Below are 25,763 nucleotides of genomic sequence, written 5' to 3'. Positions count from 1 at the left end.
CCCTGGGGAGAGCATTCCACAGACGGGGAGCCACTGCAGAGAAGGCCCCGTTCTTGTGTTGCCACCCTCCAGACCTCTCGAGGAAGAGGCACACGAAGGAGGGCCTCAGAAGATGGTGTCAGGGTCTGGATAGGTTCATATGGAAAGAGGCGGTCCTTGGGCTATTGCGGTCCTGAGCCATTTAAGGCTTTATAAGTCAAAACCAGCACTTTGAATTGGGCCCAGAAACTAATTGGTAGCCAGTGCAGTCAGACCAGGATCGGTGTAACATGCTCAAACGTTCTTGCTCCGGTGAGCAACCAGGCTGCTGAATTCTGCACTAGCTGAAGTTTCCGAACCGTCTTCAGGGGCAGCCCTGTATATAACGCATTGCAGTAATCTAACCTTGAGGTTACCAGAGCATAGACAACAGTAGTTAGGCTATCCCTGTCCAGATAGGGGCGTAGCTGGGCCACCAGCTGAAGCTGATGGAAGGCACTCTGGGCCACTGAGGCCACCTGAGCCTTGAGTGATAGCAAAGGATCCAGAAGCACCCTCAAGCTACAAACCTGCTCCTTCAGAGGAAGTGTAGCCCTATCAAGAGTAGGCGATCTCCTACCCATCCGGTCTAGGGAACCACCCACTAACAGAGCCTCAGTCTTATCTGGATTGAGCTTCAGTTTGTTGGCTCTCATCCAGTCCATTACCAAGGCAAGACACTGGTCCAGCTGAGTGTCATCAGCATCATCATAATGATCCAGTCATACCTTGGTTGTTGAACGGAATCCGTTCCGGAAGTCCGTTCGACTTCCAAAAGCATTCGACAACCAAGGCACGGCTTCCGATTGGCTGCAGAAGCTTCCTGCAGCCAATCAAAAGCTGCGGAAGCAGCGTCGGATGTTCAGGTTCCAAAGAACGTTCACAAACCGCAACACTCACTTCCAGGTTTGCGGCATTTGGGAGCCAAAACGTTCAAGTTGCAAGGCATTTGAGATCCAAGGTACAACTGTATAGCTTTGCAGATGGGGAATTGAGGCAGAGAAGTGCCTGTGGTCATTGAAGGGGTCAATTGGGGTCTCGTGTCGGATTTGAAGACCAGCAAGTGAATATCTTGAATTCATAGACTCGAATATATACTTTAGGGCCTCCATTACTGGCAACATTTTTAAAATTCTCATTAATCCTACATATATGTCAGAGAAAACTTTTCCTTCTGGGGCAATCCAGAGTTTACGCAAGAGACTGAGAGTTCTGTCTCAGAGGGATTGTCTTGGGAGGCGGGCTCCCAGTCTGTTTCCAACAGCACAACTGGCTGCTCACAGCTGGAATCTTTGATGCTTTTGGACAGTCCTGAGAGAGGATAGATGATCAATCATATGGACCACTAGACACTGCACAGATGGACCTCTAAGAAGCCAGGTGAGTGCAATATTTAGGATCTCCTTCTCCATTAATTTGCAATCGTTATGCGTGTGCTTCTGTGAGGGAACATATAAACTTTACGCTCATATCAGATCCCAAAAGAAATGGGTGTCTTTCTTCACAGAAAGAAGAAAATGATTTTTATGGCTTCACAGAGACATTTTAATGTTGTTTCCCCCCAAAATGTACTAATAAAATTTCTGAAAGAACTTTCCCATGCATCACTGATAAGACATTGGCTAGTGCAAGATGTCTCGTCTTATCTCACAGAATGTTTAGACTTGAGATGCATTGCAAGTTAAATGTCTAGTTCCAATTGATTTATTCTGGAATTATAATATAGCAATCTAAAGAGGTGAGCGGTAGGTGGAATGGACAGGGCAGACGACGTTCCCAAATGCTGCTGCTGCTGCTTTGAGAAGAAATATAAGGTTTAGGAATCCACTTTTTAATATACTTTAGAGAGAGTCAAAATGCTGGACATTTGCACCAAAGCTCTGCACACAATTCTTTTTTGCATTTCAGGGCTTTTAGCCTTTGCAGACGACTCTGTGAGGAAGGAAGTTCGGGAAAAGCAAGTGTCTACAAGAAGGAAGGTTTCCCCAAGTAAGAGGAATAATTTATTCAAACGGGATGCAATCGTACTTCAGCTTGCCACAAACGAGATGATGCATATCTTCAGTAAATGAAATAATAGAATGTTTGCAGGAAGCTGTAAAAGGCAACACGAGATCCTGATGGTCTGTCTGGTGTTGGGATCTAAGTTCCATCTTAATACAAAATCTTAGCGATTGTTCTTCAAGTGTAAATTCTCATCCCGTTAGGAAAAAGATGAGGGAATTCATATTGGTAAATCCAAGAATACATCAGGAAAAAAATATGGCTGTATGTTCAGTCTTTAGCAATAGTGGGAAGGTCAGGGGAAAAATTTCAACCAGCCTTTTTAAAATTTAGAATTTTATTAGTTTTCATAGTTTCAAACAGGCAAGAACATCCACAAGCACATCTGTCTTTTTACATTCTGAAAGCTGTTGTAGAAGGAAGGTGGCCTGAGGTTTATTTATTGATTATTTTTGGTTATAAGATCTTTTACCTGCCCTTTACTGCATGGTCCCAGGGCAAGTTTTTGTGTTTTTACCCCCTCTGTCAATCTTAAAACCTGAGAGGGTCCAGGGAAGGAAGCAGTTTTTCAGATACAGTGGTGCCCCGCAAGACGAATGCCTCGCAAGACGGAAAACCCGCAAGACGAAAGGGTTTTCCGTTTGCAGAGGCGCTTCGCAAGACGAATTTCCCTATGGGCTTGCTTCGCAAGACGAAAATTGACGAAAAATTTTGATTTCCCCCCCCCCGCTCCAAAACCCCTTTTTCTGAAGCGCTAAGCTGCTAAAAGCATTTTAGCAGCAAAACCGCTAATCCCTTAAGCCTTAAAAAGCCGTTTTTAGCCCTTAAATCGCCAATAGTGCTAATAGCGCTACTCCGTCAATGGGCTTGCTTCGCAAGACGAAAAAACCGCAAGACGAAAAGACTCGCGGAACGGATTCTTTTTGTCTTGCGAGGCACCACTGTATTTGGGCCTAAGTCACTTAGGGATGGAACATTTATATGAGCATCTTAAAGGAGGCCCAAAAGTTGCATACCCTCCAACATTTCTCTGATGAAAATAGGGATGTCCTATTCAAAAATGATAATGGTGAGGAGGAGGAGGAGGATTATTATTTTGCTGTTTATAGCCCATCCATCTGACTGAGTTGCCCCAGCCACTCTGTGTTGCTTCCAAATAATAATAATAATAATAATAAATAATTTTTTACTTATACCCCGCCCATCTGGCTGGGCTTCCCCAGCCACTCTGGGTGGCTTCCAACAAAATATTAAAATACTGTACTATTTCAAACATTAAAAGCTTCCCTAAACAGGGCTGCCTTCAGAAGTCTTCTAAAAGTCTGGTAGTTCTTGTTCTCTTTGACATCTGGTGGGAGGGCGTTCCACAGGGAGGGCGCCACTACCAAGAAGGCCCTCTGCCTGGTTCCCTGTAACTTGGCTTCTCGCAGTGAGGGAACCGACAGAAGGCCCTCGGCGCTGGACCTCAGCGTCCGGGCAGAACGATGGGGTGGAGACGCTCTTTCAGATATAACAACATAATAAAATATTAAACATTTAAAAACTTCCCTATATAGGGCTGCCTTCAGATGGCTTCTAAAGGTTGTATAGTTACTTATCTCCTTGGCTGGGGGGTCACCTAACTCCGTATCTCCAACATTTCTCCAATGAAAACAAGGACATCCTAAGGAAAAGTGGGACATTCCGGGATCAAATCAGAAACTGGGACGGCTTCTGTAAATCCTATAAATAATAAGCTTGCTGTCATCTTTAAGAAAAATATATTTTAAAAAATGTGATGGAGGTAGAAGAGCATCTAAACAGTATTCATTGATGTGGATGAAATATTATTAATATTTAGCAAGTTTCAAGAATATGTGGGTGGGAGGCAGTACACAGCACTGTTTTGGAGGGGAAATCTAAATTTTCTCTCATATTCAAAAACAGCAAAGCTCAAAGGATAAGTATATGCATTGAAAAGTGGTTGGATAACAACTGTATCCTGCACCGGGGAAAGGAATTATACTTTCTTCCCTTTATGTTCATGACTGATGAACACTTTTCCTACTTTTCTGTTTAACGTAACCTGTTTTTTTTCAGACCAAGATGTGCGTTGACCTATATTTAACACAAGATCCACTTGTGTGGTCCTGAACTTTTTTATCACATGAATAGAATTACTAACCCAGGTTATTTACCCACACGCTGCAGCATTTTTCTGCGGATGTTTATTCATTGCTTGGAAAGCTCTCCAAAAACAGGATGCTTATCAGATGTAATCGATTGCTGTAGATTGCCTTATTGGAAATAAGCCACAGGAAAGATGTGGTTTGCTTAAAAAGGACGACACTTTTTGCTATGTTGAGACCACGCTGCCTCCAAACCAAGATGCAAACAGTTTCAGTGCTTGCACAATGCCTTTTTCTGTGTTGCGTAAAAACGTGGTGGTGATACTAGGTTATTAAAGCCATTGAACTGGTACCTTTTACCATGGCAGAATTATGGCACACTTTTTATATCTACTGCGGTGCTAGCATGATGTTTGCTTTACTCTGCTTCGTAAACAGCTTGTTGCAGTATTAGGACTCTAGGAAATTGCTATAGCTAGTCGGGATCAGGGCTGGGCAATGCCAGCTTTTCAACATTGTGATGTATCACCAGCCAACTATTGTGATATAGTGATATATCTTTTTTGTGTGTATATATAATTTTTATTAAATTTTCTGTTTTACAATTTAAAATACTCATTGTTACGTCCTTAAGATATCAGTGACCTCCCTTTTTCTCTATCCATGGTTCGTTTTACATATCATAAATCCCTGCATATTTTACAAAAACTATACCATTCAGTGGGATGTGGGTGGTGCTGTGGGTTTAACCACAGAGCCTAGGGCTTGCTGATCAGAAGGTCAGCGGTTCGAATCCCCGCGACGGGGTGAGCTCCCGTTGCTCCGTCCCTGCTCCTGCTAACCTAGCAGTTTGAAAGCACGTCAAAGTGCAAGTAGATAAATAGGTACCACTCTGGCGGGAAGGTAAACGGCATTTCTGTGCGCTGCTCTGGTTCGCCAGAAGTGGCTTAGTCATGCTGGCCACATGACCCGGAAGCTGTACACCGGCTCCCTCGGCCAATAAAGCGAGATGAGTCGGCCACAACTGGACCTAATGGTCAGGGGTCTCTTTACCTTTTTATCCTTCAGCAAGCTTTTTTAGGCCGGGACTCATGTGAGAAAGCAGCAAAGGATCCAGATTGCGAAGTGGGGATGAATCCAAAACATTTGGGATGACTTTGTAACATTCATGATGATGATTAGTTTGGATAGATTTCCTACATCCCACTTATATCTCTTGCCCTTGAGGTCGATGTTCCTGTGCAACCATAATTAACTAGATTTAGCTGGCATGGGTTATCTGTGCACATCTTTCATGCTGTTTGCGACTGGTTTTTTCCAACCCCTCCTCTGCATTTAATGAAACAAAAATATGTCTCAAGTCTTTAGATGGGGCATTTAGACTTGTCTAGTTTCAAAGAAGAGTTCTTGTGCAGGAGTATCGGTCAAAATCTAAAATGTTCTCAGGGCTGTGCTTTGACTCGTGGCACAGCAAGACCCTAATTTTTTGGAACCGGATTCTCAGTCTGGTGGAAAAAATGCAGTGCCCTTTCAAATAGTTTCAGAAGGTCAACCTGGAGGAGCTTCTGAAATGCATAAACCCAGCTTGCTTGCACAAACTTTCCAGGGGCCTATGCAGCTGCTGAAGTGCATAACATAATAATAAACAGTTTGTCTTTTGGAGGTAGATCCTAATCATCTGGCATCCCATAAGCAATGATAGCCTTGTCTGCAGGGCTTTGTTTGTCATCATTAATTCAGAGGTGGCTGTTTCATTTCCCCCGCTTAATTGTTGTCATAGATATTTGCCAGAAACTTTGGTGTTTCCCAGCTGGCCTGTCATTATCAAAAAAAGACCCAAGACACAACCTCACAGTACAGATCTTTGTAGTGGCTGAAACTGCGCTGAATAATGGCTTGTGCCTAACCATACTGAGGTTTCAACATCCAGATATACAACAGGCAAACCGTGGTTTAGGGCAACTTACTGGTTTTTCATTTCCCATGTGTTCAGCGCACTTTCATGGTGCATCAGGCTCTTCGGGTGGAGCCGTGGTTCTTATTTTGGCTTATTAATTCAGATATAACAGCAAACCGTGGTTAGCATAAACTGTAGCTTGGAAGCCAGCTTGAAACTACGGTTGATATCCTGGTGACACTCCAGGGTTTTGCAACACAGGTGCAGATACGATGCCAAACCACAGTTTGGCATGATATCTGAATTCAGCCTGTGAAGAGGATTATTCCTCAATCCAAATTTTTTATAGAGTGTATGTAGAGTCACACAAGGCTGATTAACAGGTGCCTGTCCATTACCCAATGATGACTAATACACAGAAGTCACAGGTAAAACATCACACAACACAATACTATTGTCAATTCACTCTTGTAAAAGCCAGAGATTTACAGACACATCTCCACCCTCCATTCAGGCAACTAAGAGGCTTTTTCAAGGACACCTTCCAACCAGAGCAAAGCACTTGAGAAGGGAGCAGGACCAGTAATACACATAGCCTGGGAAGATCCTCCAGGGCCAGATGGAGAAACCTGGAGCATTCATTCCCTGGTCCTCAAGGTCCCTCGCCCCTGGTTTCTACACTGACAGGCAGAGGGGGCTCTCCAGGGTTTCAGGCAGAGGTCGTCCCCAGCCCTTCAAGGGATTGAACCTGAGACCGGGGCTCTACCAACAGAACTCTTGTTACATCCTCAAGTGATGCATGTGTACACTGATCCTTAAACTTTGATATGGGAGAAATTGTGGATTAGCATAGCAGGGGACATAGTTACAGTCACCAGCAGCCCTTAACCAATTACAGTTCCCAGGACTCTTTGGTGGAAGCCATGTGCTCTGAATACGCTTTAAAGACTCAGTGTGTATTAGGGTTGCCATATTTCAAAAAGTGAAAATCCGGCTATGTCCGGGACGTATGGCATATCTTTGTGTATACAACTGGATTTTTCAATATGAATGAAAGGTGGTTGTTGTTGTTGTTACTATTAATTATTATTATTATTATTATTATTATTTATTTTCTTCAGGGGTGCCCCCAGGATGGACAACTGGAACCAAAGGTTTATTCTTGTGTTTTTGACCATGTTGTGCTCAACCAATGCCCAAACTACTGGTAATGTAATATCCGTGCTTTTTTTAGTAATATCCATGAGCAGATAACTAAAGACACACAGGGGGGAAGAATTAAAATGTGACATCAGAGGGCAGAGCAGAGCAACCAGCGACCAGCAGCACAGAAAGAAACAGCGGTTTAGAAAATGGTGTGGCAGGGTATTACATTTGACAAAAAAAGGGGAGGGGTGTAAAAAAACCGTTTTAATTAACAATTATGCCCTGTGACGTTTTAGAATGACATATCTAATGTCAGGAGCCCAGGCTGCTGTCTCGATAACACAGCATGCAAGTCGTAATTAGCTTGAAGATTTATTGCAATACTGTACAAACAATTACCCTTGGACGTCTAACCGAGCGTCCGTGACTTACGAGTCAGTTGAGCCTTCTGAGGAGTGCCTCCTGCTTCTGCAGAATATCCTGAACCTATGACCCTTACATTTCTGGGTTTGTTTTCTGTCTAATATCTTTCCCATACGTCTACTCTTTGGGCTCAGGGGATTAATTGCCTACTCTTCCGGTGAGGAAATGCTACCCCTTCTGCTTTCTGAAGCTGCCTGTGCTTCTTGAGCAAGCTGACTCCTCTCTCTCCCACTCTCTGCTAACATCTTATCTACATTCCTTCTGTGTCGGGGGAGAGGGACTGCTCCCAGCTGTCTGACTGCTTCCTAACTCATGCTGTGTGTCAGGAATGAGCCAGCTCCAAGTGAAGGTTTGCAGCCAACTGCAAAAAGCAGCCAGGAACAGAAAGGCAGAAACAGATGTTAGTCAGCCAGGGGAGAGCCGGCAGGTGCAGACTATGGCTCTTCCTGACTTTGACGGGCAGGCTGATAAGGCAGTAGCTGAGAGCAGGCTAGAACACAGTCAAAGCTTGCCAGAAGCACAAATTGGTGCTAATAGATTAAGAGACAGCCTCTCAGAACAGGAAGAGGTTGGAGCTGATCCACTAAGCCTGAAGAGTTGGCAAATGGAAGGGCTGTTAGATAGGAAGCAAAACAAGAGAGGTAAAGTTTGTAAGTTCAATATTTTCTATCGACACCGGAAGAAGTCATCAGAAGGGTCATCTTGAGTAATGATGCTGGAGGCTTTGTCAGAGCCGTCTGGAGCTATCTGTTTGTTTTTGCAATAAATCTTCCTTTTTTAATTGCCTATGCTTACTGTGTTATTAAGCTGGGAACCTGGACTCCTGACACTGTGTTTCTCTACTTGGGGCAGATGTGTCCATGACATCTAATATCATTCTAATAGGGGGAAATAATGTTAAGCAGGTCAGCGTAGATCCAGCCCCAGTGTAAATCAACGGTCATCACTATTCTCTAGCGGCATCAAGTTGCACAAGTTAAATATATGTTATGTCTTATTCTTTTTTCAAATATTTGTTTAAATACAAATTTATAACAAAATTCTTTAAATAATCATTTCAGGAGATTCTCTGAATCTTGTGACTCCTCCCCACCTCCTATCTGGGTCCTAATAACATTTCCCCCCCAATCTACATATCAATACATTCTCCAATATTTACATTTTTCTAAATTATCCATAAGGCTCATTCTTTACAAGTGATTCTTACAGTCCAACTAAGGGTTTGATGTGCTTACAATGGTCTCTTAGGTAAATTATAAATTTCCCCCATTCTTTCTTAAAGTCTTTATCTTCTTGGTCCCTGAGTCTCCCGGTTAGTTTTACCATTTCAGCATAATTCAGCAGTTTGGCTTGCCACTCTTCCCTGGTCTGGACCATTGCTTCTTTCCATCTTTGGGCTAGTAACATTCGTGCAGCTGTTGTTGCATACATAAAAAGTCTTTTCTGGTCCTTTGGAATCTCGGTACCTATACAGTGGTACCTTGCAAGACGAATGCCTCGCAAGATGAAAAACTCGCAAGATGAAAGAGTTTTTTGTTTTTTGAGTTGCTTCGCAAGACGAATTTCCCTATGGGCTTGCTTCGCAAGACGAAAACGTCTTGCGCCTTTTTCTTAAAACCGTCAATGCATTCCTATGGGAAACCGTCAATGCATATCCTATGGGAAACCGTGCTTCGCAAGACGAAAAATTCACAAGACGAAAAAACTTGCAGAACAAATTAATTTCATCTTGCGAGGCACCACTGTAATTCCTAATAAAAAAGCTTCAGGTTTTTTTTTTAACCAAATGTTATTTTAAACATTTTCCCCCAGTTCATCATATGTCATTTCGCAAAATGATTTTATTATCTTGCATGACCACCACATATGATAAAAGGTACCCTCTTTCTCGTTACACTTACAGCAGATATTTGAACTTGTTCTATACATTTTAGATAACTTAGTAGGAGTCAAATACCACCGGCACATCATTTTCATATAGTTCTCTTTCAGCGTACAACATGCTTTAAATAAATATGTGCTATGCCAGGGGTGGGGAACCTGTAGCCCTCCAAATGTTGTTGGATGCCTGCTGCCATCACCCCATCCTCAATAAACACACAAGACGTAACCGGCTGTACTTTTGAATAAATAAGGTATACTAGTCATTGTATCAAATTGTAGATTTCAATGGAAGTCTCATAAAGTTCTACGAAATAAAGCAGAAAACCCAGTGGATCAGTTCATTCTCTAGTCAGTTCATGCATAAGGTCCATACATGTATAAATACCTATTCCACAGGGTCTAAGACAAGGATTTCCGGAATATTAGCCTTGTTTCGCCATCCTAGGCTTCATCAGTAGAACAGGCTCATATGTAATATTATAGGATAGTGGATCTTATAGCATAGTACTGGTTGTCTTAGACTCTGTGATATGATAGCCATGTTCAAATATATAAAAGGATGTCACATAGAGGAGAGAGAAAGGTTGTTTTCTGCTGCTCCAGAGAAGCGGACACGGAGCAATGGATCCAAACTACAAGAAAGAAGATTCCACCTAAACATTAGGAAGAACTTCCTGTCAGTAAGAGCTGTTCGACAGTGGAATTTGCTGCCAAGGAGTGTGGTGGAGTCTCCTTCTTTGGAGGTCTTTAAGCAGAGGCTTGACAACCATATGTCAGGAGTGCTCTGATGGTGTTTCCTGCTTGGCAGGGGGTTGGACTCGATGGCCCTTGTGGTCTCTTCCAACTCTATGATTCTATGATTCTATGAAAGGATCCTGTGGAACTGTAACAACCCTTCATGTGGATTATTGAACTCTATGAACAGACAGGTGGAATAGATACTTATACATGTATGGACCTTGTGCATGAACTGACTAGAGAATGAACTGATCCACTGGGTCTTCTGCATTTTTCGTTGAACTTTATGAGACTTCCGTTGAAACCTACAATTTGATACAATAAATAGTACAGTGGTACCTCGTGATGTGAACGGGATCCGTTCCGGAGCCCTGTTTGCATCCCGAACGGAACGTAAGATGCGATGGTGTGTCTGTCCACACACGGGTTGCGTTTCGCCACTTCTGCGCATGAGCGTGATGTCATTTTGAGCGTCTGCACATGCGTGAGCAGCGAAACCCGGAAGTAACGTGCTCCATTACTTCCGGGTTGCTGCGGAGCGCAATTCGAACGCGTTCAGCCCGAAGCACATTCAACTTGAGGTATGACTGTATACCTTATTTATTCAAAAGTACTGCCGGTTACGTCTTGTGTGTTTATTGAGTATGTTTCACGTAACCATAGGTTTGTTGTTGTTGTTTTGCCATCACCCCACCCAGCCTGGTTGGTAGTCAGGGATGATGCGAGTTGGGGACCGGCGACATCATGCGGACTTCATGTCCCCCAACCCCTGGGTTACATGAAGAAATGTTTTCTTTTGCCTGTCCCGAATCTAACAAATGCCTTTTGATGTAAGAACAAAAGGTTACCCTGTCTTTCTTCAGTCTGCAGAGAAACTGCCATTGCAGACCTCGTGTTCCTGGTGGACGGATCCTGGAGCATCGGAACAAAGAACTTCAAAAGCATGCAAGACTTTCTGTACACCATGGTTGATGGCTTGGACATTGGACCGGATAAAATACAGGTCGGGCTGATTCTGTACAGCGACCTGCCTCACAACGAGTTCTTCCTGAACACTTTCCACCGCAAAGAGGACATCTTAAACCGGATTCGGAACCTGCACTACAAAGGAGGGGGGACCAAAACTGGGAAGAGTTTGAAGTTTATGCTGGACCATCAGTTCAACGAAGTGGCCGGCAGTCGGCGCCGCGAAGGCGTCCCCCAAGTGGCAGTTGTGATAACAGACGGGGAAGCTCAGGATGATATCCGTGAGCCCTCAAAGCTGGTCAAGAGCGCAGGCATCACCCTCTATGCTTTGGGCATTAAGGATGCTGTTTTGTCGGAGCTTCAGTTAATCGCTAGCGACCCGGATGAGACGCACGTCTACAACGTGGAAGATTTTGCCGGCTTGCAGGGCATCTCCCAAAATCTGCTTCAGGTGATTTGTACTACTGGCGAAGAAGCCTCTCAACACATCACTCAGGTTTCTCCAGGTAAATCCAAAAGTGTGTGTGTGTGTGTGTGTGGTCTTTAAAAAAAATAAATCCTTCCTAGCTATGGTTTTCCCAGTAGTGATGTATGGAAGTGAGAGCTGGACCATAAAGAAGGCTGATCGCTGAAGAATTGATGCTTTTGAATTATGGTGCTGGAGGAGACTCTTGAGAGTCCCATGGACTGCAAGAAGATCAAACCTATCCATTCTGAAGGAAATCAGCCCTGAGTGCTCACTGGAAGGACAGATCCTGAAGCTGAGGCTCCAATACTTTGGCCACCTCATGAGAAGAGAAGACTCCCTGGAAAAGACCCTGATGTTGGGAAAGATGGAGGGCACAAGGAGAAGGGGACGACAGAGGACGAGATGGTTGGGCAGTGTTCTCGAAGCTACCAACATGAGTTTGACCAAACTGCGGGAGGCAGTGGAAGACAGGAGTGCCTGGCGTGCTCTGGTCCATGGGGTCACGAAGAATCGGACACGACTAAACAACAACAGCAAGATCACAAAATCTTTTTCATTCAGCAGCATGCTACCAGGTATCAAGGCTTCAGGGAATCCTATCCCTCTCACTGTGGGATGAGTTCTTACGAAGTAGCTTATTCAACATTCACAGAGAGAGTTGAAGGAATGCTCTCTTAGATAATGGTGTTGCTCCAAGTCAAGTCCCACCCTCTCCGTCTCTTCTATTCTACGTCACCCCTGCACTGGCTGATCTGAGCTTTCTGCCTCTGAGCTTTCTGTTCTACTACTTTCAAGGCCTGCCTGGTTCTGGGAGAGGGGAAGGGGTCAGGAATGCTTTCAAGAGACACTGAGTCTGTTAACTGTCTCTCCCCTGGTGCTTCATCCTGCTGCTCTCCCAATATTTTCCAGCTCCTCCCCTCTGCTGCCTCTGAATTATGCCCTTCTGCAAACCACTGTTCTAAATCTATACTGTCCTCCTCTTTTCTGGAAGTTGCAGGAAGGTGAGGGGGTTCCCACCATTCCTCCTCAGTCTAGTTCCTGAAAGCCGGTGGTGCGTGTACATAAAGAGGAGGGCATGTGTTCTATACAAAGAACCTGATTCAAGATAAATTCAACCGGTAAGTGTGATGGGCTGGGATTCAGACTCGGATACTGAACCTGAGGGATCCCAGCCTGCACAGGAGTCCCCGCCTCCAGAACCAGCTGAGCCGGGGCTGGGGCATGAGACTGAAGGGTCCTCACCTGTGCTGGATCCTCAGGTGCAGGCACCAGCTGAGTCTGCTCTGGCTCCTGAGGACCCACTGCCAGCAGGTGCTCCACTCTCAGCCCCGTCAGGGGAAGCTGAGGTTGCCTCTGGGTCCGGTAACCCTCCAGCCTCTCCTGAGATACAGAGGCTCAGGGCAGAGAGGCGGAGGGAACTAAGTTCCCGCAGGAGGAGTGCTCGCCTCCAGGCCAGGAGAGGCGAGTCACCAGAGGATCGGGGCCGCCCTGTGCCTCGGGGCAGATAAAAGCCGGCCAGCCCCGGTCCCAAGTTGCGGGAGCAACATTGTTGGTTGCTAGTTCCTGCCTGAAACCTGTCCTGCTTTCCTGCCTGAGCTCCTGACCCGCCCTGGCTTCCTGCTTGCACGCCTGTTCCTGACTTCACCCGACTCCCTACCCTGCACCCAGCTTCAGCTACTACGGACTGCCTCCACGTTGCACCTTTGATCATGGACCAGACTTGGACTTTGCCTCTCGGGTAACCCATGGGACCAGCACAGTAAGGCTATTTTCTCACATCATGCTGAACTCATTATGGCCAACTTCTGAGTGGACACGTACTGCACTTATTGCCAGAGACGTCGCTTAAAAAGAAGAATTAGACAACCAGAAAAACTAAATGAAATCTGTCACTTCTGAAGGCTGGTCAGTGGGTCTGGCTGTTAACCAGAAGGTTGGTGGTTCGAGCCCACCCAGGGATGTCTGTGGGCAGGATTCGTGCATTGCAAAGGGTTGGACTAGATGACCCTTGGGGTCCCTTCCAGCTCTGCAGTCCTGTGACTCTATGATTCACAGCACAGAACATGGAAGATAGCTAATTTTCAATATGTGATACAGTTTATCCACTTCTAGATGTTTACATTCAAAATGCAAAGAGAAAATATACAGAAAGTTATAAAGGTTGTGTGTGAAATCAGCCAATATCTCTTTTCTTTAACTGCCCTTTTCTGGCTTGTTTTGATGATGGGTGCCAGTAGGATTTTCTGGGCCCAGTACACAGTCCATTGGTTCCCTTCACCTCACTCACAAAAGGGAGTACAGATGCACATAAAATTTGTATATTTTTGTGTCATTTGCAAATTTGTATCCTCATTTGGGGAGGTCCAAAAATCTGGGGAAACACACATATGAAATAATATATCTGACAGACAGAATGTCAACAGTGAAGCTTTCTTTGTATTGTATTTCCATATAACTCCTTTCACCTCCTTTGTAGAAAGAAAGAGAGAAAGAGAGAAAGAAAGCGAGAAAGAGAGAGAGAGAGAGAGAGAGAGAGAGAGAGAGAGAGAAAGAAAGAAAGAATTCAGAGTCTGGATGTGGTACAGCGCTAACCTTTGTACTGTTTTCATATTTTGGTGGCCCTGATTCTGAGAAAACATTTTACAATGTTCTCGCTTAGAGAAAATCCTCAAGAGAAGCTGTTTGAGAAAACAATTCTGTATCAGAAAGCTTTTAATGTTTGATGCTTTATTATGTTTTATATACCATATTTTTCGCTCTATAAGACGCACCAGACCACAAGACACACCTAGTTTTTGGAGGAGGAAAACAAGAAAAAATAATATTCTGAATCTCAGAAGCCAGAACAGCAAGAGGGATCGCTGCACAGTGGTCCCTCTTGCTGTTCTGGCTTCTGGGATAGCTGCGCAGCCTGTATTCACTCCATAAGACGCACACACATTTCCCCTTACTTTTTGGGAGGGAAAAAGTGAGTCTTATAGAGCAAAAAATACGGTATTCTGCAAGCCGCCCAGTGTGGCTGGGGAAACCCAGCCAGATGGGATGGGGGTAATAATAATAATAATAATAATAATAATAATAATGGCTGGCCACATAAATGCCGGCTATGTTTTAGTTTGAAACCACCTCAAACAGAAAAGCAATAACCAATTCCTGTCTCGCTTTTAAAAACTTCTTTCTCGTTTAGTGTGCCGAAAAGCCACCATGGCTGACATTGTGTTTTTGGTGGACAGTTCCACTAGCATTGGCGAGGAGAATTTCCAGAAGGTGAAGAGCTTTCTGTACACCATGATTTCCAGCCTTGACATTGGCCCGAATCAGGTTAGAATTGGGCTGGCCCAGTATAGTGACAGCACCTACAGGGAATTCCTCTTAAACCAGTATTCTTCAAAGAGCGACATTCTGGAACAGATACAGAATTTGCCCTTCCGGAAGGGGGGCACTAACACAGGCGCCGCCTTGGATTTTATCGGGGAAGAGTACTTCACGGAATCTGCCGGGAGCAGAGTCCAGGAAAACTTCCCCCAGGTCGCCATTCTGCTCACCGATGGCGAGTCCAGTGATGAAGTCAAGGTTCCCGCTAGCAAACTGAGGGCAAGAGGCATCTCTGTTTATGTGGTGGGGATTGGCATCCAGAACACCACCGAACTGCAGGAAATTGCCAGCCGGCCTTTGAATAAGTTTCTGTTCAGCACCGACAGATTTGATATCCTCGAAGAACTCTCCGCCAGTCTCCTCCGAACGATGTGCTTTGCAGTGGAGAGCCAGATTACAGGTAAGCAAATATGTCTTCTGCGGTGACTTGTGGGCTGCTCGGAAGCTTTTCTCCCCCCCCCCATTTTTTTATTGGTTTTCCAAAATTTTTAAACAAACAAACATACATACATCTTAACTATACTTGATCCAATTTTAGTAACATTGTTAAGTGACTTCCTCAAATCCCCCCAGCTGAATTTCAGTGTATATCATTGTAACAGTTTTCCAAAACTAATTTTCTCATAAAATTAACTTAATCACTTAACATATTACCTTGTTTTCATTTTGACTTTAAACATATTACAGATCATAAATTCTGTGAACTCTGGGAAATGATTTCAGTTGGTTTTATAATTCTTCTGCAGATTGGCAGATTGCAGTGCAATGGTATATAGTGGTACCTCAGGTTAAGAACTCAATTCGTTCTGGAGGTCTGTTCTTATCCTCAAACTGTTCTTAACCTGAGGTACCACTTTAGCTAATGGGGCCTCCCACTGCCGCACAATTTTGGGTTAGTGGAGTCTGTAACCTGAAGCATCTGTAACCTAAAGTGTCTGTAACCCGAGGTACCACTGTATTAAAATACGTTGTTTTTTCCTCCAGCATTTACAAAGCACTATGCTGACGTGGTTTTCCTTATCGACTCCTCTGACACAATGGGCGCCCCCAACTTTGAAGCAGTCAAAAAATTCACCGCTCAGGTTGTCGAACAACTAGATGTCGGGGCTGGCAGGTACCAGATTGGCTTTGCGCAATACAGTGGAGAAGGGAAGAGAGAATTTTTGCTGAACACTTACGAGAGTAAGGAAGATGTTCTCAACCACATCCAGAACAGCGTTGAATTCATAGGAGGTCCTTCGCAGACTGGGGCTGCCCTGCAATTTCTGCAAGATGTCTATTTTACTGAGGAAGCTGGGAGCCGGTTTAACCAAGGGACGCCACAGTTTACGGTGGTCGTCACCTCCGCCAAATCTGAGGATGACGTCAAGGAGTCCGCAAAGCGACTGAAAGACATGGGAGTGAAAGTTGTAACAGTTGGCATCTTGGATTCTGACAGGGTCGAAATGGAGGAGATTGCTACTGACACTATGGTTTTTCAGGCCGATGATGTACAGAGCCTTGACCAGGTTCAGCAGGCTGTGGTGGATATTTTGGACGTATCAGTTCATCAGCACTACGACGATGCTCTGGACGTAGATGTGCCAGCAGGTAATTATTTCCCTGGAGAGAAAATTTCACGCTAAAGTAGATTATAAGGTGGAGAATTCTGTCAATCATCCGGTCCCCTGCAAATACAGTGGTGCCTCGCAAGACGAAATTAATTCGTTCCACGAGCTTTTTCGTTGTGCGAGTTTTTCGTCTTGCGAAGCACCACTGCATTTAAACACTAACAACGGCGGGGAGGGGGGGGGAGAAGCAGGACAGCTGCCGCAGCCGGTACCTCGGACTCACCCGCGCGTTGTGGCCACCGCGCGACGCGGCTGCTGGAGGGCGGCGGGGCTGAGGAGCGCGACTCTGGCTGCAACGCTGGCTGCTGGCGGCAATGGCTCTCTGAGCGGAGCGCGCGAGGGGGTGGGCAGCGGCGCGAGGCAGCCGGAAGGTCGGCCGTCAGCCGGAAGGTTGGAGGGAGCCGGAGGAGCCGTCAGCCGGAAGGTGGGAGGGAGCCGGAGGAGCGGGGAAGTGAGCGTGCGTGCGTGCAGTGACCGTCGCCATGACACGAGAGGCAGGGTCATTTCGTCTAGCAAAGCAAGCCCTTAGGAAAATCCGTCTTGCGAAGCACCTCAGAAAACGAAAAACCCTTTCGTCTAGCGAGTTTTTCGTCTTCTGAGGCATTCGTCTTGCGGGGTACCACTGTATGGCATTATTGTTATTCAGAAAGCGAGTTCTCTTTAACTTCCCTGAACATTTCTTTCTGTAACAAGGGGAGTTTTCGTCAGATGAATCTTCCTCGAATGGGAATAGCATGGATTTTTTAAAAGGGTTGTTAGTAATGCTGCCAGGAATACAATCAAAAGAAACTTGTCTAGAGCCCAAAGCAAATGCCACGGGCTTTATTGACATTTGTTATAGGACACGCATGACTGAAGGACGGTTCTAGAATTTTCCCAGCATGCTTCCCAGTATGAGCTCACCACATGATATGCATTTACAAACATGTGTTTCCCTTTTATACATTCCAATTCTTTCCCGATGAGCTCAAATGAGCCTAGGACTCTCGTACCTACGGGACCGCCCCTCCTGGTATGTCCCACGGTCTTCAGATAAAAACATCTTGGAGGTCCCGGGCCACAGGGAGGTTAGGCTGGCCTCAACCAGAGCCAGGGCCTTTTCGGCTGTGGCCCCGATCTGGTGGAATGCTCTGTCACAAGAGACTAGGGCCTTGCGGGACTTGACATCTTTCCGCAGGGCCTGCAAGACAGAGCTGTTCCACCAGGCCTTTGGCCAAGGCACAGTCTGACCCCCTCCTTTGGTAATCCTCACAGAACTCTAACCCAATGGTTGCCATTAATTTGACCCTGAATTGATTTTAGAATGAATTGATTTTAGAATGTATTTCAATTAATTGTGATTTTATGTAAACTGTGTTATTTTTACTGTTGTTAGCCGCTCTGAGCCCGGCTTCGGCTGGGGAGGGTGGGATATAAATAAACAAACAAATTTATTATTATTATTATTATTATTATTATTATTATTATTAGTCCTGTGAAAATGGTTTGGATGAGGCATGGGGCGGCATGCAGAACTGATATCCTCTGGAGGTGTCCTGGCTTTCAGACTAATCAAATCCTCACACAGCATTTCGTTGTGGAGCATTTGCATAAATTCTCCTCTGCGGATGAGTTATTATCAACCTTTTCACCAGACTCCCACATAACCAGCATTACACATTGTTCACCCTGGGGCAGCTTTGCCTGTTATCTCCTGCCCAGGGGCACCATCGGTGGGCGGGGGAAGGCAAGGAAATTTTCAAGGAGGGGCCTGGACCCTCTCAATATCCCACATCGACAGCTCCCTCAATCATGGCAGCAAGTTTGCATGCCTGCTCCTGTCCGTGCTTAAATAGTCATGAATTCAGACCAAAGTCCTATCCAAATGTAGCAGTGGGGGTTACTTCAGAACTGAGCTATCAACATCTCTTACTATGGAAGGTCATGGGAGGGGACTCTCAGGCTGGGCCCCAAATAGGCCCATCCCACATCTGCTCAGGCCACACCCCCTCTTCTCAGGCCACGCCCTCTCCAAGTGCTTTTGCCTGGCAGGATAGTGTCCTTGAACTGTGGTAACGCATCTCACTTGTCTGGATGGATGGAGAGGTACGTAACTATGGAAACCTCTGGCACCCGCGTGGCTGGGATACAGCCTAGCGTAAAAAGGTAAGAGTTGCACCTATGGCTCCGCCCACTTTTGCCATATTTCACTTCTGGCTCCGCCCCTCCCCACCATGGAAGCTTGCCTAGGAGGGGATGCGGGCTTCTAACTGGAAAAGATTCCCCATCCCACCATTCTCTAACTTTGATGTGCTTGTTTTGCTCGCAGTTTGCTCCAGCGCATCTGTGGCAGACATTGCGTTCCTTGTGGACGAATCCAGCAGAATTGGGCCGAAGAATTTCCAGCTGATCAGGGCTTTTCTCCTCAAGATTATCAGGGCTCTGGATATAGCCCCGGATAACGTACGGGTCGCCTTGGTACTTTATAGCGATGAGCCCAGGCTCGAGTTTGGCCTGAATGCATTTCGAGACAAGTCAGAGATGGTGAATTATGTGAAAACGTTGCCGTACCGTGGCGGCGAATCATACACTGGCGCTGCCATCAACTTCCTGAGGAAGAACGTTTTCACCAAAAGAGCCGGGAGCAGGAAGGATGAAGGAGTTCAGCAGCTGGCAGTGGTGATCACGGACGGCCAGTCCACAGATAATTTCACGGGACCCGCCTCCAAGCTTCGACGGAGCGGAATCACTGTGTACGCCGTGGGCATCCAAAACGGCACTGAGAGTGGCAACCTGCACAAGATTGCATCTCACCCACCCAGGAAACACGTCTCCAATGTGGAATCGTTGTTGCAGCTCTCGAACATCGAGTGGAAGATAAAGAAACGAATTTGTACCGATATTGTTTCGCGTGCATTTAGCATCCCAGTGCGGTCCCGTACCCTGAAGGAAGGTAAGAGACTCCTGTCGCCATCGGTCCCCAAATCCTATCCCTTCGAGCTGGGAAGAGAGAGCCAGTGTGGTGTAGTGGTTAAGAGCGGTAGACTCGTAATCTGGGGAACCGGATTCGTGTCTCCACTCCTCCACATGCAACTGCTGGGTGACTTTGAGCTAGTCACACATTTTTGACCTGGCAATATATTGCGAATCATGATGTGTATGTGTGTGTGCTATGCAACTCCCTCCTTTGGCAATCTTCACAGAACTTTAGTCTAATGGTAGCCATCAATTTGAGTTGAATTAATTTTATAATGAAATGATTTTAGAATGTTGTATTATTTTATTGTTGTTAGCCGCTTGCACGATAGGTTCAATATGTCTCCCTGTCATCCCATCTTGTAAATTTGCCTCTATTCCACTGGACTGGAGAGGTTATTTCCTGCATTGTTGTGATCTGCCTTTTAGCACTCAGATTAGTCTGGCCTTCAGCGAGTGCTTCCACGCACACTGTTGCCACTTGGTAGATAAAAGCTTTTTTGTGTATTCACTCACCACTCATTTTTGTTCAGGGAAATGAATTTATATTATGCAGCATTTTGGGGTTGTATCAAACTAGGTTCTTTTCAGAGCAGACACACTGAAAAAAATGGGCCCAAGTTAGTCCTGGGACTCATCTACACAGCTGCAAATGAAACGTCATAAATGTGTTGTAAAGCACAATATGCAAATGTGACACTAGATGGCAAGAGTGAGCTATGCAAAATTCAATGTATTTTTCAAAACGTTTTTTTAAAAAAGCATTTTCACAGCGTTTTTTATATGCGTGTAGATTCCACCGTGGTGATTAATTTCAGCAGCTCTACGCAGAATATGACTAATGTCACCCGCAACCCCATTTCAGTTCTTGGAAGGGAATCAAGCCTTTATTTATTTTTGAACACCACTGTAAATGAATTGTTCTTCTTCTCCTGTTTCTACTCTACTAGGCTGTGAGCAGACCGAGGAGGGAGACATTTATTTCTTGATCGATGGTTCGGGCAGCATCACTTGGGAGAACTTCCAAGACATGAAAACCTTCATGAACGAAATGATCGGCATGTTTCAGGTTGGAGCTGACAAAGTCCGTTTTGGGGTTGTTCAGTATGGAAGCACTCCACAAATAGAGTTCGAGATCACCCAGTACAATAGTGAAGCACAATTAAAGGAAGCCATCAAGGTGATTCAGCAGATAGGTGGCGGGACCAACACAGGAGATGCTTTAAGTGGCATGCAACACCTGTTTGAAATCTCAGCTAGGAGCAACGTCCCCCAGTTCCTCATCGTCATTACGGATGGAAAATCACAGGACCAGGTGACGAAAGCAGCAGAGGAACTGAGACAGCAAGGGATCGTGATCTATGCCATTGGTGTCAGGGATGCTGTTCAAGAAGAACTGGAAGATATCGCTGGGACAAAAGACCGGATGTTTTTCGTGAACGATTTTGATTCCCTGAAGCTCATCAAGCACGATATTGCGCAGGATATCTGCTCTCCTGAGGGTAAGGTGTTTTCCTTTGGAAATAAAAGTTTTGTTTTATTAGCTTTCGAGAAAGGAAACCCGAGTCTAAAAAAGCAGATACGGACAAATCAGAGCAAGTCTTGACTTAGGTCAGGTTGGTGTACAATAACAGAAAAGGTGTTTTCCTAAATCTGAGAGTTTCAAGTTTTTGCTAAGTAAGTATTCTAAAAGACCCACATATTTGCAAGCAAATACGGCATGCATTGAGCTATGGGTAGGCAAGCTAAGGCTCGGGGGCCGCATCCGGCCCAATCGCCTTCTAAATTCAGCCCACAGACAGTCCGGGAATAAGTGTATTTTTACATGAGTAGAATGTGTCCTTTTATTTAAAACGCATTATTTGTGGGACCTGCCTCGTGTTTTTACATGAGTAGAATGTGTGCTTTTATTTAAAATGTATCTCTGGGCTATTTGTGGGGCATAGGAATTCATTCTTTTTTATTTTTTCAAAATATAGTCTGGCCCCCCACAAGGTCTGAGGGGACAGTGGACCGGCCCCCTGCTGAAAAAGTTTGCTGACCCCTGCATTAAGCTAATGGTATCAGCGGGAGGAGATACAGAGAAGGCCCGTATATACAGTGTGAGAGGGAATTGTGCTTCCATAAATTTTTGACTTCATAAGCACAGAAAATGAACACAATTGGCTGTTCCTCCATGGTCTGCATCTGGTGTAGTTTTCGTACTTGCATTTACCAGGCAAAACCCCCCAAGAACCCGGCTGCTATGTAAAGTGCGAAGCAGGTCTATTTGTTTCATATTGGAGAGAGAATGACTTTAAAATTCTACATCATCAATCCTCCATGTTTTGAAGGAAACTTGGGGTGAAATCCCATAACATTAAACAGCTGAAAGTCAGGAATGCAAAGCTGAGCCACAGTCTAAATTCTGGGGGAAAAAAAACTATTAATTTCTATTAAGTCATGTGGTAAGAATGACTTCAGAGCAAACCACAGTCCACATTAGACTGTTAAAACAAGTGCTGAATATAATTAGTAGAAACATACATTTTGTCACCTAACAGAAGCAATGCTCATTTATCATATTTACCTCTACTTATGTTTTAAAGGGACCGGGTGGCACTGTGGGTTAAACCACAGAGCCTAGGACTTGCCGATCAGAAGGTTGGCGGTTCAAATCCCTGCGACGGGGTGAGCTCCCATTGTTCAGTCCCTGCTCCTGCCAACCTAGCAGTTCAAAAGCACGTCAAAGTGCAAGTAGATAAATAGGTACCACTCTGGTGGGAAGGTAAACGGCATTTCTGTGTGCTGCTCTGGTTTGCCAGAAGCGGCTTAGTCCTGCTGGCCACATGACCCGGAAGCTGTACGCCGGCTCCCTCAGCCAATAAAGCAAGATGAGCGTCACAACCCCAGAGTCGGCCACGACTGGACCTAATGGTCAGGGGTCCCTTTACCTTTGCCAGACTCACTTTTTCATGCTTCTGTGAAAAGACTGATGCTAAAGATGCTTTCTGTACCTTGTGGTGGTGCATTACCTAGAACACCAGTCTTCAACAGGTGGATCCTTGCCCACAAATATGTCACACCTTGACTTAGTGGCACATTTTTGGAAGCCTTCTCAGACACTGAAGAACTGGGGGGGGGGGGAGACTTTCTGCAGGCAATTTTCCACCTGCTTTGCCCCCCAGAGCCTTTCCCAGACCATAGCTTTGAGAAGAGCAGAAGCAGCTGGGAAGAGAGCAGTTTAGGGATAGTTTTAAAAAATAATTTTACAAGTTGTGTGTCCTTGTTTCTCAATTTGACCTTTTTACATGGTTATGTATGTTTTGTGGTATTTTATGCATTGTGATTTGCTGTTGTTTTATTGATTATAGATTAGTAATTCTTTATAGTAATTGTTAGTGTAAACTGTTTAATTATTATTTGCTGATGTTTAATTTTACTGTTTACTACTGGATTCTTTAGAGTCTTGTTTAAACATTTCGTTGACCTGGCGATAATGTAACCAATCATTAACATATTCTTTAATTTCTTCATATGGTTTCAGTTTCCATTTACTTCTTTCCATATATATTAATTCCCCATATGTTATCCATTTCCCACTCATATTGACCTTTTTTACACTCATCACTACTACTATTGGATTCTAACGGATTGTTGAATATTACACTATTTGATATTAGTTGTTTATTTTAAAGTTATTGTGACTTTCTATATTGGATCAGATTGCTACTATTAATGTTTGATAATTATTATTGTGTGTGTTGGAAGCCGTCCAGAGTGGGTGGGGTAATAATAATAATAATAATATACCCTTATTTTCTCTCTCTCTCTCTCTCTCCCCTTTTCAGTATGTAGACAATTGCTAGCGGACATTATTTTGCTGATTGATTCTTCTGAAAGCATGGATGACGATCAGTTTGCCAAGACGAAGGAATTCATTCACTTGATTGTCAACGGGTCTGATGTTGGAGCTGACAAAGTCCAGATTGGAGTGCTCCAGTTCAGCTCTAATCTAAAAGAAGAGTTCCTACTCAACCAGTATGACAACAAGGCTGACTTGAGGAGCGCTATAACCAATATGAAGCAGATTAAAGAAGGAACAAACACTGGGAACGCTCTAAAACTTACTCTTCAGTACTTTGACACACCAAAAGGAGGGCGTCCGGGCATTAAGCAACATCTGATCGTGGTCACAGACGGAAAATCTAATGATGAAGTTGGAATCCCTGCCAGAGCCCTTAGGGACAAAGGCGTCACCATATATGCCATCGGGGTAGTCAACGCCAATGACACCCAGCTTTTGGAGATTGCTGGCGCACAGGAGAGAGTGTTTTCCGAGGATAGTTTTGAGTCCCTCCAGTTTTTGGACAAGACTATCCTGCTTGAAATATGCAATGCCAAGCAAGGTTAGTGACCACACCTAAATGACGGAACTCACTGCCTTCTCTCCCAGCGTTTCATTGTCTAGCAAATACTTTTGAAAAATTGAGCAAATTTTAACGGGGCCGGCTCTACCGTTCGGTATGTTGTTGGAGGACAGTTCTGTTTTCCCTTTCGAGCCTGTTACCCCCAGGTGTTCCACTCAACAGACACAATGACAAGGCTGACCTGAGCAAAGCTATATTTGATGGCAGTAAGATCTGCTCGGTCCCTGCTCCTGCTAACCTAGCAGTTCGAAAGCACGTCAAAGTGCAAGTAGATAAATAGGTACCACTCCAGCGGGAAGGTAAACAGCATTTCCGTGCACTGCTCTGGTTTTGCCAGAAGTGGCTTAGTCATGCTGGCCACATGACCCGGAAGCTGTACGCCAGCTCCTTCGGCCAATAAAGCGATATGAGCGAAGCAACCCCAGAGTCGGTCACGACTGGACCTAATGGTCAGGGGCCGCTTTACCTTTAAGATCTGCTAGGTTTGATCCACTTGTCAGTCCAGTTGGCTTGTGGAATTGGAGCACCACCTTCGTGTTACACAGCAAAATAACTCGAGCCACTCCTGTGTATATAACCTGCCAGTAGGGTAGATTAGATGCTAAGGACAAGTTTTTTGTATCTTGAATCATTCCATATATTAGGGCTGGAGTCAGGCGTAGGTCAGAAACAAAACAATCAATTACCCGAGGCCAGGGAAGTTAATTCTTTATTCAAGGAAACAAACCACAGCTCAGCCCTTGCGGTCTCAGCAACGCCTTCTAAGAGGTCTTCCCTGATGAAGCAGTTGCGAGGACTGAAGGCCTACCCAGTACTCACTAGAATTCCTCCTCTACAGGGTTTTCCCCACACAATCTTAGGCTGCGTCTGTGCACAACCACCCTATTCTCTGCCCATTTCATTTCTCTGCACATTCGAGGAGACCAGAGAAAAGGGGAGCTGGTCGCAGCAGGAGGGGGAGACTCCCTGGATTCTTCAGCAGTCTCCCTCTTTGTTGCCTGTCTCCATTCCTCTCCAGACCCCGCTTCTGCCTCTGAACTCTGCTCTTCCACAGCCTCTTCCTGCTCACCAAACCCTGGTACCTCTTCAGCTGGCTCTGAGTCTTCTCCGCCTGGGGGGTTCCCCAGCTGGTGTTACCTACTGTTCCTGTGTATCCAGCCAGTCCATGACAGTGTAGAAGGAGGAGTTTGGCTTCTTCTGCTTCTGTTAGGAACACAGAAAGCTGCCTTATACTGAGTCAGATGCGGGTGGCGCTGTGGTCTAAACCACTGAGCCTCTTGGGCTTGCTGATCAGAAGGTCAGTGGTTTGAATCCACGCGACGAAGTGAGCTCCCATTGCTCTGTCCCAGCTTCTGCCAACCTAGCAGTTTGATAGCACACCAGTGCAAGTAGATAAATAGGTACCGCTGTGGTGGGAAGGTAAATGGCATTTTTGTGCACTCTGGCTTCCATCATGGTGTTCTGTTGTTCCAGAAGTGGTTTAGGCATGCTGACCACATGACCCAGAAAGAAGTCTGTGGAAAAACGCTGGCTTCCTTGGCCTGAAAGAGAGATGAGCGCCGCAACCCCATATTCGCCTTTGACTGGACTTAACCGTCTAGGGGTCCTTTACCTTTACCTTTACTTTTACCTTTACCGTACTGAGTCAGAGCATTAGTCCATATAGCTCAGTTTTCTCTACACTGACCAACAGTGGCATTCCAGAGATTTGGGCAGGAGTCTTTCCTAGCGCTTCCTGGAGATGCCAAAATTTGAAACTGG

At 45.2% G+C, this 25,763-nt stretch overlaps 1 protein-coding gene across 1 annotated transcript in view; it reads left to right on the top strand.

Moving 5' to 3' along the window:
• The first annotated feature begins 1,071 nt into the window (after positions 1–1,071).
• Positions 1,072–25,763, top strand: part of LOC310660301 (collagen alpha-4(VI) chain-like) — a 92,314-nt gene continuing 67,622 nt past the window's right edge. The window contains exons 1-9 of the mRNA XM_083404624.1: positions 1,072–1,398; positions 1,927–2,007; positions 7,149–7,234; positions 11,082–11,690; positions 14,841–15,428; positions 16,013–16,618; positions 18,947–19,570; positions 20,544–21,095; positions 23,424–23,981. Of these exons, the coding sequence (XP_083260750.1) occupies positions 7,162–7,234; positions 11,082–11,690; positions 14,841–15,428; positions 16,013–16,618; positions 18,947–19,570; positions 20,544–21,095; positions 23,424–23,981 (3,610 nt within the window). The 5' untranslated portion in view covers positions 1,072–1,398; positions 1,927–2,007; positions 7,149–7,161. The remainder of the gene's footprint in view (positions 1,399–1,926; positions 2,008–7,148; positions 7,235–11,081; positions 11,691–14,840; positions 15,429–16,012; positions 16,619–18,946; positions 19,571–20,543; positions 21,096–23,423; positions 23,982–25,763) is intronic.

Source organism: Podarcis tiliguerta, assembly GCF_965153285.1.
Source record: "Podarcis tiliguerta genome assembly, chromosome: 12".
Classification (NCBI taxonomy): Eukaryota; Metazoa; Chordata; class Lepidosauria; order Squamata; family Lacertidae; genus Podarcis; species Podarcis tiliguerta.
This window is presented reverse-complemented; position numbering and strand designations above follow the sequence as displayed.